This window comes from Sorghum bicolor, chromosome 5 (assembly GCF_000003195.3).
Source record: "Sorghum bicolor cultivar BTx623 chromosome 5, Sorghum_bicolor_NCBIv3, whole genome shotgun sequence".
Classification (NCBI taxonomy): domain Eukaryota; kingdom Viridiplantae; phylum Streptophyta; class Magnoliopsida; order Poales; family Poaceae; genus Sorghum; species Sorghum bicolor.
In genome coordinates this window covers 8,365,097-8,378,436 of record NC_012874.2, presented here as the reverse complement: position 1 = coordinate 8,378,436, position 13,340 = coordinate 8,365,097, and the positions used below count along the sequence as shown (strand labels likewise).

Here is a 13,340-nt window from a genome sequence, read left to right as displayed (position 1 = left end):
CCTCTACGGGGAGAAGCGTACCTCCACGAGGACCAAAGAAGCCGTTGGAGGGCCGCTATGTAATCTCTGAGTTTGAGATAGCTACAGGCAGACCACTTGGTGAGCATGCAAATAAATATGTTAATCACTGTGGATATCTTGTGAGAGATCAAATACCGATCAGTTGTCGTGAATGGAGAGAGAAGCGAGGTGCTCCTGAGATCAGTTTTGTCTCTGATCGTGACAAGGAGTTAGTTTGGAAAGCCGTCACAGACGTTTTCACCTTCGACACCAACGATGAAGAGTTGAAGGTGCGAATTTATGACTGGACTATGAAGAAGATGGCAGTACTCTTCCAGAATTGGAAGAAGTCTTTGTACAATAAATATGTCAAGAAAAACGAGACTCCAGATTTCAACCTCAAGCAATATGTAAAGCTGAGGGCCTTCTGGGATGACTTTGTGCAGTACAAAACATCAGAAGAGGGCGAGGAACGAGCCAATAGAAACAAAGAGAATGCCAGTAAAAAGGCATACCACCATCATATGGGATCAGGTGGTTATAAGAGTGCTGCTCCCAAGTGGGACCGAATGGAACAGGAGATGCTTGCTAGGGGGGTCACACCCGAGACAATAGCAAAGAATTGGAGCGAGCGCTCCAAGCATTGGTTCTACGGTCATGGGGGAAGCGTGGACCCAGACACCGGGGCGCTAGTTTGGGGCCAAGAAATCTCTAGAGCAGCAGAGAGACTAGTCCGTGCACGTGAGGCGGTTCAGTCTGGTGAGTTCAGGCCTAACAGGGAGAAGGATGAACTCACCTATGCGCTTGAAAATCCTGAGCACGGTGGGCGTACGAGAGGCTATGGGGCAGTTCCGTGGCTGCAATCATTCCAAGCCGATCAAGATACCTACAGAAGCCGCCAGAGAAAGAAGGATGAGGAGGCAGAGCGGATCCGCCGCCTGGAAGCTTTTGTTCTGCAGTCACAAGAGCGCGAGAAAGCTCGTGAAGAATGGATGCAGGCAGAGATTCAAAGGCAAGTGCAAGCAGCACTTAGTCAAATGACGAAAGGGCAAGGTACATCACAGCCTGAGGTCAATGTTAGCCCCCCAGGCCAGTTGAAAAGCAGCTGCGCATCCACGGAAGTACCAACCATTCAGGATGACACGAAGCTACACTTCCCCGTGGATGATGTCACAGAGGCTTTTACTACCTGTGAGCTGCATGTACCAGATGGGAATGCCACCAAAAAGGTGGCTATCGCTGTTGTCAACCCTATCGACCGAACGGGCACTCCAAGAATCCATAATCGACCAGTACCTGGTGGATATGCTAGCGTCTCGGTTGATAGGGTTGAGAAAGGTTGTGGCAATGTGCCACTAGACATAGAAGGGGGAGACGGAGAGAAGACCTTAGGTGAAGCTGAGAAGACATTTATTTGTTGGCGCAAGCGCTTCATAATTATTCCTCAGCATAGGTTTGTGTGTGATTTTACTTCTTATATTATTTATTATGTATTGAAATTTAAAAAAAGTTTACTCACAAAACTTGTAATTGTTTTCTTTGCAGGGACTCCTCCAACCTAAGTCCAGTTCTCTCCCCAGCGCATCATAGTGCTGCGGGCGGTGACAATGCTGGATCTCCTCCAACACCTGCGGCGGCCACACCGACCCCGCCACCGCCTCCACCACGGTCTCCACCTCCTCCACCGAGGTCTCCAACTCCTCCACCGCGTTCTCCAACTCCTCCGCCTGCACCGCCCTCTCCAAAGAGTGCACGGTCGGTCCCCTCGCCTCCAAAGCGAGGTAGTAAGAAGCGGTCCGTCCAAGAAGGACCGAAGTCATCGGTCCCACCTCCAAAGAAGGCTGCCTCAGCAAAGAGAGCTAAGACGCCAGAAAAATTACCTTACGAAAAGAGTGAAGAGGAGGTAATTGCTACATCTAAAGCTGAGGTCCAACAATTTTTTGATAAAATAAAGGAGGAAAGGAAAAAACGGCTTAACCCAGAAAAGCCGTACTTTTATGTGAAGCCATCGGAACTGAGGCAGAAGGTGGCGGACCATCAAAAGAAGCAACGCGAAGCTCAGAAAAAGCCAGCACTTTCGGACTATGAGCGGTCTCTGGTCAAGTCTTCACAGCCTACTAAAAAGAGAGTAGGAAAGGGGGTCCCACAGCTCGGAGAAGTATCAAAACCGGTGCCCCCTTTGATTGTGCCAAATCAATACGGCTCAAATGAAGACTTGATGCCAAAGAAATCCTTAGCGTTGTCTGAGCTAGACTCGCTTGAGAGTTACTTTGGACAGAGCGGTTTAAATATAGAAGAAATTACCGCCATTCTTGGATGTCATACATTTGAAAAAGCCGAGGTAGTTGATCAATGGAGGGCAAGATATGAACCGGGCAGGAGTCTATTCGACCCTAAGCGTTTACACGAGCTCGGCACACAAATGTTTGCAATAAACAAATGGTGCATTGAGGCGTCTAAAAGGGGAGAGAATTGGATTTCTGTTCGTATTAGACAACATCACTACTTCCGTGGAGATGACCTCATATACGTGCAGTTCGAAGAATTGCACCAATTATGCCACCTCGACGCTCTTGACAAATCTCTTGTCAGCTGCTTTTGTCTGTAAGTATTTTTCCTTTTTATTATACTTCTAACTTCTTTAATTACATGTATATAATCCTTACACACTTAGGATTTGTGTGTATATATGCAGGCACCAAATGAGAGAGCTCAGAATGAGAAATGACAATAGTATTGGGTTCGTTGACCCTTATATTGTTTTCAAGGCTCCGCAGGCAGTGTGGACAGCAGATTATGAGACAGAAATCTGCACCAATCTTATGAGGTTCTTTGTAAACCAAAAAGAAAAACAAAAAATACTCTTCCCCTTCAACTTCGAGTGAGTTATATAGTTATTAAGTGCATGCATATTTTATTTTACATTATAGGACTGACCCTATATATGTGTGTGTAAACAGCTTTCACTGGATACTCATGGTCATTGAAATTCCCAAGAACCGATTGATAATCTTTGACTCAATGAGAAAACCACAAGAAAATTATCAACAAATGGTAAACATTATTCAAAGGTACGTAATGTCGATCTCAGCTACAAAAATATCATAATATGACTCTGTAATTATTAGTTCACGATCCACAATGGCTGTGTATAGGGTTTGGGAAAGATTCATTGACCGTGAACATCTCAGTGGATGTAAAGCGCCGCTTAACATAATACATCCACAAGTAAGTTCTACTAGCTAACAAACTTTCGCTAACTTTTAGCCTTCTTATTGTCGTGGTTATGAATATTTTTATATATATATACATCGTACAGTGGTGTTTAAGACAAGAAGGAGGGAACAATCTATGTGCATATTACGTGTGCAAATTCATGATGGCACAAGTCAATCAAACACCCACAGAGACGCTCAGAGTACGTTACATGTCTCTTTTCATTATCTCCTGAATTATATTGAATAACTTAGATAACTAATACCTTTTTTATTTATTTCAAATTAAAGACGGAATGGCTGAGGGAAAAGGTCCTACAACAAGACCGAATCAAAGCTATCCAAGAGACGATAGCAGGATTTCTCCGCGACCAAGTGATCAATCCAAACGGCGAGTTTCACTTCAACGGCAACGAAACTCTTATACCAAACAACGATGATCATTTGTATCGTTTGTAGACATTGGGAGAACAAACTCTATGTATATATATGTTACGAATTTTGTACATATAAAACTATATATATATAAAGCTTTTTACATATCTATTTAATTTTTGATGTGGTCTATTCATTTTATTATAGGCAAAGCTTAACTATTAAGCTTAGCCTATAATTTTCATTTATATATGCTTAATATGCGTGTAATATAAATATATTATTGTATCAGCAAAACATGTATTGAAAAACCTATTATTATATATTATATATAAACAATAAACAGAACCGAAGAAGTGAACTAAAAAAAAGAAAAAGAAACCCTTTAACACCGGTTGGTAACACCAACCGGTGTTAAAGGGTCCTGCAACGTGGCAGCCCTGGCAGGACCCTTTAACACCGGTTGGTGTTACCAACCGGTGTTAAAGGGGGGGCCTTTAGCACCGGTTGGCCGAACCGGGACTAAAGGGTGGGCCTTTAGTCCCGGAAGGGCAGCACCGGCTCGGGAACCGGGGCAACAGGCCCTTCCCGACCGGTGCTAATGCCCGATCATGCAGCAGTGGAAGTTCTAGCATCCACGATTTTAGTCAAAACAAACTAGTCTTTCTATTAGCATTATGTATTTATGTATGTATTTATTTATTTATTTATTTATTTATTTATTTATTTATTGCAAAGCAGTACAATCAGCTCGCTGAACACACATGCATATACAACCCACCCCTTTGAGAGCATGCTTTATTTGTGGTGAGTGGTGACATATGTGCGTGTTAGTCCTTGTGGAATAACGGGTAAGGGTAGTACAATGTCTTGTGCATGTTAATTAGAATCTGATTACCTACACAGCATAGCGGCAGAAGTGGAAAAGGTAGAGAAAGGATTCTCATCGACCCGATTATTCCAAGCTGAAGCAACTCCTATCATATTTGGTATCTGACAACAAGCACCTAGTCATCGCATAGGTTCAACTAGTTTGCTATAATAAGCTCATCTTCAGGTTTTGCATTTTGAGGTTGCACCGTCAATTCATCATCACTTGCACTGAAAAATGACATTTCTCTCCAACGGCTCTGAGAAGCTGGTAAACTTGCTTCGTTATAGACATTATCTTTCTTTGTTCTTTTCCCTTTTCGCTTTTCATTTGCTTTTACTTTTTCCTTCCATTGCTTTTCTATTTTGCATATAAAGAGACTGCTGAGACTGCGAGGGACAATTTCTGATTGCGTATAAAGAGGCTGCTGCTTTTGTATTTTCACTTTTGCTTTTCCTTTTTTTTGTTTGTACAGTCTAGCCCCATCACTTGTACTGAGACAAACAATAATTCGATCAGTGCATTGAGTTAATTACCAGATCATCTCTTGCCGTCCATATATATACAGCAGTCAGGTATTATATATGGGTATCCGTAACACCCTAAAAATTCCCTTCTTTAAAATAGTTAAATTTGATTTACTAAGTCAATTTTGTGAGCATCAAGATATAGGAAAAATAATAATAATAAGATTTTTTAAGAAATTAAAATTAATATAAGTTTAGAAAATTTTTTGATGCATACATGTTGGTACATTTTTATGGTGATGATTGTTTTAAAAACAAAATGTCAATGTGCTTAAAAATTCAATTGGAAAATGCATTTGGAAAATGTATTTGAAAAAGAAAATGGAATTTTTTTTCCTCCCCCTTCTCCTCTCGGCCTGCTCGGCCCAATCCCCCGCGCCCCCTTTTCTTTCTTCCTGGCCGCGGCCCAGCCGGCCTTTCTCCCCCTTTCCTCTCTCACCGACAAGCGGGGCCCGCTTGTCAGTTCCGTCCCGCTCCTCCCCAACCGCTCCCTCCCTCTCTCCTTTCCCTGCTGCGGCAAAACCGCCCGAGCCGCCCCGCTCCCACGATTCTCCCTCTGTTTCCCCCGCGACTTGGCCTTTTGAACCGCGCCAACACCCGAGCCGTTTTCCCCTCTCTCATTCGCTTCTTCCTTGCCTCGCCCCTGCTCGCGCGCGCAGAAATCGCCGTCGGAGCATCTCCATCCGGCCGCGCGTCGCCCGAGCGAATTGAGCCGCCATCGCCTCCGTTTTCACCGTGGTGAGCATCTCCTTCTCCCCCTCTTTCTCTCTGTGCTTTTCTTGCACCATTTCGTGGCCTCTAGGGCCTTGTTCGCGTGCACCGTGGGTGTCGGCCATGGCGCCACCGTGAGCCGCCGCTTTGACGACGCCCCGGTCCGCAATGACCCCCGTAACGCGCTCGCCTTGCTCTCCTCTCTCTCCCTGTGTGCTCGGCTTCGAGAATCGTGCACGGTAGCGCCCAAACGCCTAACTCTGGCGACCTCCTCATCGCCGGCAATGGAGCGCCGCAGGCCCCTTCCTCAACTCCGGTCGGCCGACCTCCTCTTTCTCCCTTGATCAAATCGTGACCGTTGATTTCTAATCCAACGGACCAGGGCGCCCCGTACCCCTTCGCGGGCCATTTTGCTAAAGAGTCCCCCAAAGATATTGATTTTGCCCCGCAGTCCTCGGCCAAAGAGAAAAATCAAGGAATTTCTGTATTTATTTAAATTCGTTTAAATCAGGCTTTATTTACAGAATTGCCACTGCATTGTTTTGGCCATAAAATATTCGTTTTAACTCCGATTTGACCCGCTCAAATTGCGTTAGATTAGTAATCACGAGATCTACGTGTTAGTAATCTTGGTTCATCAGTTTGAAACATTTTAATTTCGTGAACCTATTTAATTAATTACTTTTCTATATAAAATCTTAGAAAATTCATATCTTGTCCGTTTTAGCTCCGATTCAATCCGTTCAAGTTGCCTAGGTTCATAATTTCATAAGCTTCATGTTGGTACCACTGTTGCCTAGGTTCACCACTAGTAGATTTCCTAGTTAAATACAAGTCCGTAGATAGCCTTTGCAGTCCCGTTTAATGCGTAGATTTCACGTCGTAACTGTGTTTTCCGTGAATTTTCTGTTGGCGTGATCGTAGCAGCGTGTAGATGATTTTGGAAAACTTTTATTTAAATTTATTTACTGCTGGTGTACTGTTCTAATTATAATCTTGTTTGCTTCGTGTATGTCTGTCTTCGATTGTTTGTGTGTTGATAATCGATGATCGAGATTAGACAGTGGGTATTACTTCCGTGGTCAAGATCAGAGTCGTGGAAGCAAGTAAAATCAGCAGGACCAGCAGGAGCAATTGGATCAAGGCAAGTATAGCATTTGGATTTTAACTCTATGACTATGATCTTGTGACTAGATTGATATAAAGCAACAAATGATAATAATGACTTTTTAACAACTTGAGGATTTATTCGTAAGTGATAACCGGGATGAAAGTGCAACCATGAGGGCTATAATGGCTCTGGCTTTAGTCAAGTATGAGTAAGTTTTTTAGCTTGTTAGAGGTTACCCGTGTGGCGCAAATGGGGGATAGCAGACCGTGGATCTCCTGCGGGGTAGAATCACATGGACTGACTACCGAAACCAAGCGGCCCTAACTTGTTAGACGAACCTTTGAAAGACTTCATAGTAATCCCTGCCGACCTACCTTGGTAGTGGGTTACGAGGCTGATCATCTCAGGCGAAAGGGTAAATCATGACTCATGGGTAAAGATGTACAACCTCTGCAGAGTGTTAAAAACTGATATACTAGCCGTGCTCACGGTCACGAGCGGCCTTGGGGATTCTTACATTAAGGGTGATGAATCTTGTTGTGTAAATATGCTCATGATTATTGTTTAATGCTCTATATTATTTATGTCACATTGATCATGAGATTGTGGGATTTATACAATCTAGTTGTTATACTTGCGGAGTTCGTCTTGAACTCACTCTTGCTATCTATACAACCAAGTAATAAATTAACTTAACGTTAGTTACTACTACAGTCAAGATTAACACATACAGTGAAAACTGTTTTTTTTTAAGACGGCCAGCCCAGCCACCTATGTAAACCTATCAAAAGAGGCATACGGATGGTCCGCCTCTGTTAATATAATAGAGGCGACTTTGTAAGAGAGTGAAGTATCATCGATGTTAACATAGATAAGCTTTTAACGTGAATGACTCCATTCGGTATTCATCCCAAATCTATACCCCCAAAATCACTACACCACAACACCAAATCACCGTCAGACATCTGACGCTAAAAATTATATTTATCGATGGATTATCTGACGCTAAAGATAACTCACAGACAGTCTGACGCTAATTCCTTGTTTAGCGATTCATTGTCTGTCGCTATAGTTAGATATATTTATCGTCATGTAGTCTGTCGCTAAAAGTGCTTATATCGTCATGCAGTCTGTCGCCAAAAAATGATCCCCCATTAGCCCAGCTCGTGAATTGCGTTAGCCTATCGGTTTCTCCACAGTTCCGTTGGTCCCACATCGGTTCACAGATAAAATTTCCTAATTCCTAAACCCTAGCCAGCCCGACCCATTCAAATCTGCGCCGCCGCCCCAGTCCTCTGAGCTCGAAACTACATCTGTCGCACCGTCGGGCTCCCCTGAGCTCGCACGCACGCTGCCTCCTCGTGCCCTCTCCGAAGCCCGCGCCGTGCCTCCGGGATCTCCTCGACGACCGCGCTGCCGCCCTGGAGACCTCCTGGACGTCCGCGCCGCAGCCCCCGGAGACCTCGACGCCCGCCGCCGCCCCCGGAGACCTCCTCGACGCTCGCGCCGCCGCCCTAGGGCCCTCCTCGGAGCCCGTGCCGCCACCCCAGGTCCTCCGCGGCGCTCGCGCCTCGCCCCCATGGACCTCCGGATGCCTGCGTCGCCGCTGCCCCCAAGGGCCTCGAGAGGCTACATGTCACAGGGGCCTATGCAGCACCCGTGCTGCCACCAACGCACAGGGACAAGCCGCACCAACACCGCCCTCTCTCTCCCAACCTCCCTTTCAGATCTGCTCTTCCAATCTTAAATCAGATTTGCCCTGACCCTGTGCTGATTTTGGGTTTGTGGAAATGAACAGAGGTTCATGAGATTTCCAAATACGTATTGGATTTCATGGAGATCAACGGCGTGCCCATCGAAATCCCGGAATACCCAGAATCCGAGTACCTGGCCATAGTCCGCATGCCCTCTGCCAAGTTTATGCGTATCTGCAAGAAGCTCAGCAGCGTCGGGGACAGGGGGGACAGGGACACTGGTACATAGACTTTACTTGGTGATTATAAGGCTAATTGTTACTGTTGCGCATGGAGGATTCTAGTTCTGTATCTTGAACCATTTCCATCTCCTGCCCTAGTTGTCATTATCTCGGTGGATAAGGAGCGTGTCGACTTCTTCACTTGGGGAAAAGCTGGGACCTCAACAATTTTCTACACTGCTGGCAAGGTACTTACCGGTTTGACCCTCTTAGCCCCTCAAATTGGAATGGATATCATCCTCTGAATATCTATATGTGACTGTAACATGAAATGCAGTGAACAATCATATCAGTGATGTGTTGTCGATTCTTAATGCCCTAATGTTGTTAGCAAGTGTGCATTCTCGGTTCCTCACCTAGGTTACCTTTTAGCCTGTCTGGTGGATAGACACCAGATTAGCAGAACATGCATACATACTGCCTTAGAATTTCGTTGTCTCACTATACCGTGTTGAGTTGCTAATTCACTTTGTTTGCTAATGTTGCTCTTCTGTGTTGGGAGTATTAGTTTAGTCTGTTTAACTGGATTTGTTAATTTGTCTACATATTTCATAAAGCAGAACATGGCTCTTCATTTGGTTGATTACATTGGTATTGGTAAATGGGATTGAATTAGACGTTTGTTTTTTTAGTTATTGCTTATTTCCTTCTTAACTATAAAATCTGGGTGGAGGTGGTTTACTACTCTACTGTGCAGATTACCATATGTTTATTTTATAATTTCAATTGGTTCTATCATATGGAGTAACATCTTTAGTATCAACTATTCTAATAAATACTGTAGAATGGATCCTGTTTATGCATATGTGCACTAGTTAATGGGTCATGTTTGTATCAATGCAGCCAAAAGAACCTACCCTTATAGAAGAACCTATCCTTATAGAGATGAAAGAAAAGGTTTCCCTGACCCTTGACCTAAGTACGTGAACTCCTTCTCCAAGGTGTGTACCCAGTCTGATTAACAAGTGACTATTAGTCTTTCATCCGAGCTACCCGCGCTGTTTGAGTACAAGGTCACAGAGATGACCTGCAACAGATATTACGTGACTCCAATGATCAAATTGCAGAATGAGGGAGATGAGATGCAGAATGAGGGAGATGGGATGCAGAACTGATGACAAGCAGGGATTCGTATGGTCATGTTGCCTACTTTGTCTTTCCACCATCAATTGCTTGACTATTGTTTGCAAGCAAAAAAGTGATTATGTCTCATCTGTTTAAGCCAGACAGTTTCAGTTGCTTGTATCAGTATCTACTGTGAGTCCTTGGATTTACAGTGAATCAGTGAATTTAGATGAGTGGATTTGTGCTTTGTGCTTTGGTATAGGAGTAGGTTCAGACCTCACAACATCATGAAACCTGCAGTCTTGATTTTCTCTAGTGTAGTGGTAGTCCTGATCACTCTGCAGGATCTCATGCCACAGAACCTAATCTCACGGAACCCGAAGAGATCTTTGATTACTTGAACAATTAATACCTTCAACCTGTGTGTAAGATGGCACTTTATTTTATTATTAATTGACTGGACCATGCCACTAAAAATGGCCAGGATCTTTGCTTGTTGGTGAGCATATATTGGAATGTGTGTCCAATTGTGCAGGTGAAAAAGCTATAGAAGATGGGGTAGAAGTCATGCCCACTGTGGTGAATCACCTATGAAATATGTAAGATTGACAACCTCTTGTTTGGCTCTCTTTATCTTGCCAAGATTGGCCACTGGAAGTGCATTAGAATTTGTATACCTACCAAAATTGCCAATTTACTTTGGGGAGCTGATATTCCATATATTAAATTTACAGCCTGAAGAATTTGCGTGGGACGTTGAGTTTGGCAATGAAATTATATTAAAATTGCAGAAGTGGTGAGATATTTTCTAGTGGGGTTTCATGTTATGTTTTCTAACATGATAGTAGTCATTCTGAGCTTCACCTTGATTTATTAATTTCTGTACGCATGTGTGAAAATACAATTCTAAGATGCTGCTGCATACAAGTTGGTTTAGCTATAGTCGAATGACATGTACCTTTGTTGCATACAAGTTGATTTCAGCATGTGTTGCTGTTGTTTTTAAGTTGCCATGTTATAGTATCTGAATCTCTTATACTATCAACTTTGCTTCTTATATATGGTTATCCTACTGATAACATGCTTTTGCAGTGACTAAGATCCTAACTTTTGTATACTGATAACATGCTTTTGTTTTAACTTTTGTAGAATGTCAGACAACCATCCAGTCTACTGAACAGTGGGATAGACTTCATTCTTGCCGGTGGTCTTGCTGAACCAAGAAGAGCAAATGGAGTTAATTTTGCACTTCAGGAGCTTCAAAGAATTGTTGAGTACAGAAACAAGATTCACTTCCCCTGATACTATAGACTCATCACTGATGAATTAATGTTTGGGTACAGGTAGCTAATACTATAGACTTATCATTGATGAGTCAATGTTTCATGTTTGTAATGGTTGATCATATACGTATATCTCAGTGTGAGTGTTTGAACTAGATCATGAATCTATTTGTATGAGAAACGTGCACAATGATGTTAGTTTTGTATTAATTTGCAAACAAATGGCCTTTTATTTTTTTAAATGCATTTAAATGATCTCGTCGAACCATCTGTCGCTAAAAGCATTTATAATGTCAAACTATCTGTCGGCATAGAGTACCGGTAGACCATCTGTCGCTATAGAGTACTGGTAGACCATCTGTCGCTATAGATATTTAGGGCAACAGACGATATGTCGCTAAAGGTACTGTCTGACGCTAAAGATTTTTACCGGCAGGACTTACACCGGCAGTAGGAGTCTGTCGGTATAGGTTTTTAGTGTCAGATCGTCTGCTCCTGTAACCACTTTTACCGTCAGATCATCCATCGCTAATCTTGGTGTTGTGGTGTAGTGAATTTCTTCATGTCTTCCAATAGTGCCTCCAAGAAAACATCTCACTATCTCAGAACAACACTTTACTGCTGGATCAAAACCCCTTATCACTGCCAAAAAAGTGAGCCGGCAGTGGGCAAGTGATGGTGATGAGGTTTTTCCATTACTGTTGGTTACCCTAAACCGGCAGTGATATCCTTTGTCATTGTCAATTCTACTTCTAAATTGGCATTGATAGCCTAATAGTACAAGGGGCTCTTGTATTTATGCCCTATTTTGTCTCGAAATTGTAATTTTGCCCCTATTTTTTTAGCTTTGTGAATTTACCCCTGCATTTTCAAAATAAAGCATCACTTTGGTCCTATTCCCTCATATTCCCCTAACGGTGTTAATTCTTGTACAATTGGACAAAAATGCCCATAGGATTTTGCCCTTGGTTCTTATGAGTGTTTGTGATTCTATCCTTGACTAGCAAATATACCCATGTGTTGCAATGGGATGTAAACTTACACGGTTTCACAAATAACTTGAAACTTGAGATTAGTCTTGTGTTTCAATGCATATTAAAATATCTGAATGGACACTTCTATAACTCGTATGTGAATTGATGGCTTTGACATCCATCCAATGATCACGTCATGCATTTCAATTGCTCAAGGACTCGATCACCGAGGCCAGACTGTGGATACATGCTACACTAACTCTTATGTGTATTAGAGACTTGAATATGTTAATCATTGATCATGTTATATACTCTAAATTATTCTAGAACATGTATGCGAGGTTTTTGAATATTTTAATCAATAATCACATTGCACACTCTAATTAATTTATTTTGGAATGATCACATTGCACACTCTAAGCCAATCTCAATGGAAGGTTTCATTTCACTGTTTCCAAGACATGAAATCATTGGTATCCGTGAATAAAATAGACTCTCTCAATGCACATTTTCATTTTATTGTTTCATAGACTATTTGTAACATTTAATTCTTCTAAAGTGTTGTTGTAATACCTGATTTTAAGGACAAAACTAGATATGCACCATATGTGAGTTTTAGAAGTCAGATCTCACATATAGCTACAAATAAGGGGTAATATCAAAAGACAATGCACAAATATATAACGTACTTAATATAAAAGATGTAACCTTTGATAGCAAACAGTGGATAGACAACTCCAAACTTCGGGTATTAACTTCTCTCTACAGGATCCAACTGACTGGTTGATCACAAGCCTAAACTCCTCCTGTGGTGTGGGGGAAATAGCAAGAGTGAGTCCATGTCGAACTCCACAAGTATAGCAACTAGATTGTATAGTTCTCACAATCTCATGATCAATGTGACATAAATAATATAGAGCATTAAATAATAAATAATGAACATATTTAACACACAAGAATCATCATCGTCGATGTAAGAATCCCCAAGGCCACTCATGACCGTGAGCACGGCTAGTATACCAGTTTTTAACACTCTGCAGAGGTTGTACATCTTTACCCATGAGTCATGATTTACCCTTTCGCCCGAGGTGATCAGCCTCTTAACCCACTTCCAAGGAAGGTCGGCAGAGACAACTATGAAGCCTTTCAAAAGTTCATCTAACCTGTTAGGGCTGCAAGGTTTCCTTTGCGCGCAGATATAGATACCCCCCTTCCAAATGGCACAATGACGCG

At 42.7% G+C, this 13,340-nt stretch overlaps 1 protein-coding gene across 8 annotated transcripts; it reads left to right on the top strand.

Annotated features, from left to right (window-relative positions):
- On the top strand, positions 8,051 to 11,375 carry LOC8074319 (proliferating cell nuclear antigen). Of its 8 annotated transcripts, none has more exons than XR_002453578.1 (7): positions 8,052 to 8,785; positions 8,885 to 8,973; positions 9,629 to 9,726; positions 9,822 to 10,275; positions 10,386 to 10,449; positions 10,585 to 10,646; positions 11,000 to 11,375. XR_002453578.1 is itself a non-coding variant. In XM_021461689.1 (4 exons), the coding sequence occupies exons 1-3, from the start codon at positions 8,644 to 8,646 to the stop codon at positions 10,398 to 10,400; spliced, it is 246 nt and encodes an 81-aa protein (XP_021317364.1). In that variant the 5' UTR covers positions 8,055 to 8,643; the 3' UTR covers positions 10,401 to 10,449; positions 11,000 to 11,375. The 8 variants fall into 8 exon arrangements, 1 of the variants encoding a protein (XP_021317364.1); XR_002453577.1 differs by having other exon boundaries at positions 8,053 to 8,785; positions 9,853 to 10,275; XR_002453576.1 differs by having other exon boundaries at positions 8,053 to 8,785; positions 9,629 to 10,275.

Coding starts and splice junctions, on each gene's coding strand:
- LOC8074319 (XM_021461689.1), top strand. CDS start 8,644: ATGGAGATCAACGGCGTGCCCATCGAAATCCCGGAATACCCAGAATCC. Junction 8,786..8,884: donor CAGGGGGGACAGGGACACTG/GTACATAGACTT, acceptor CTCCTGCCCTAG/TTGTCATTATCTCGGTGGAT.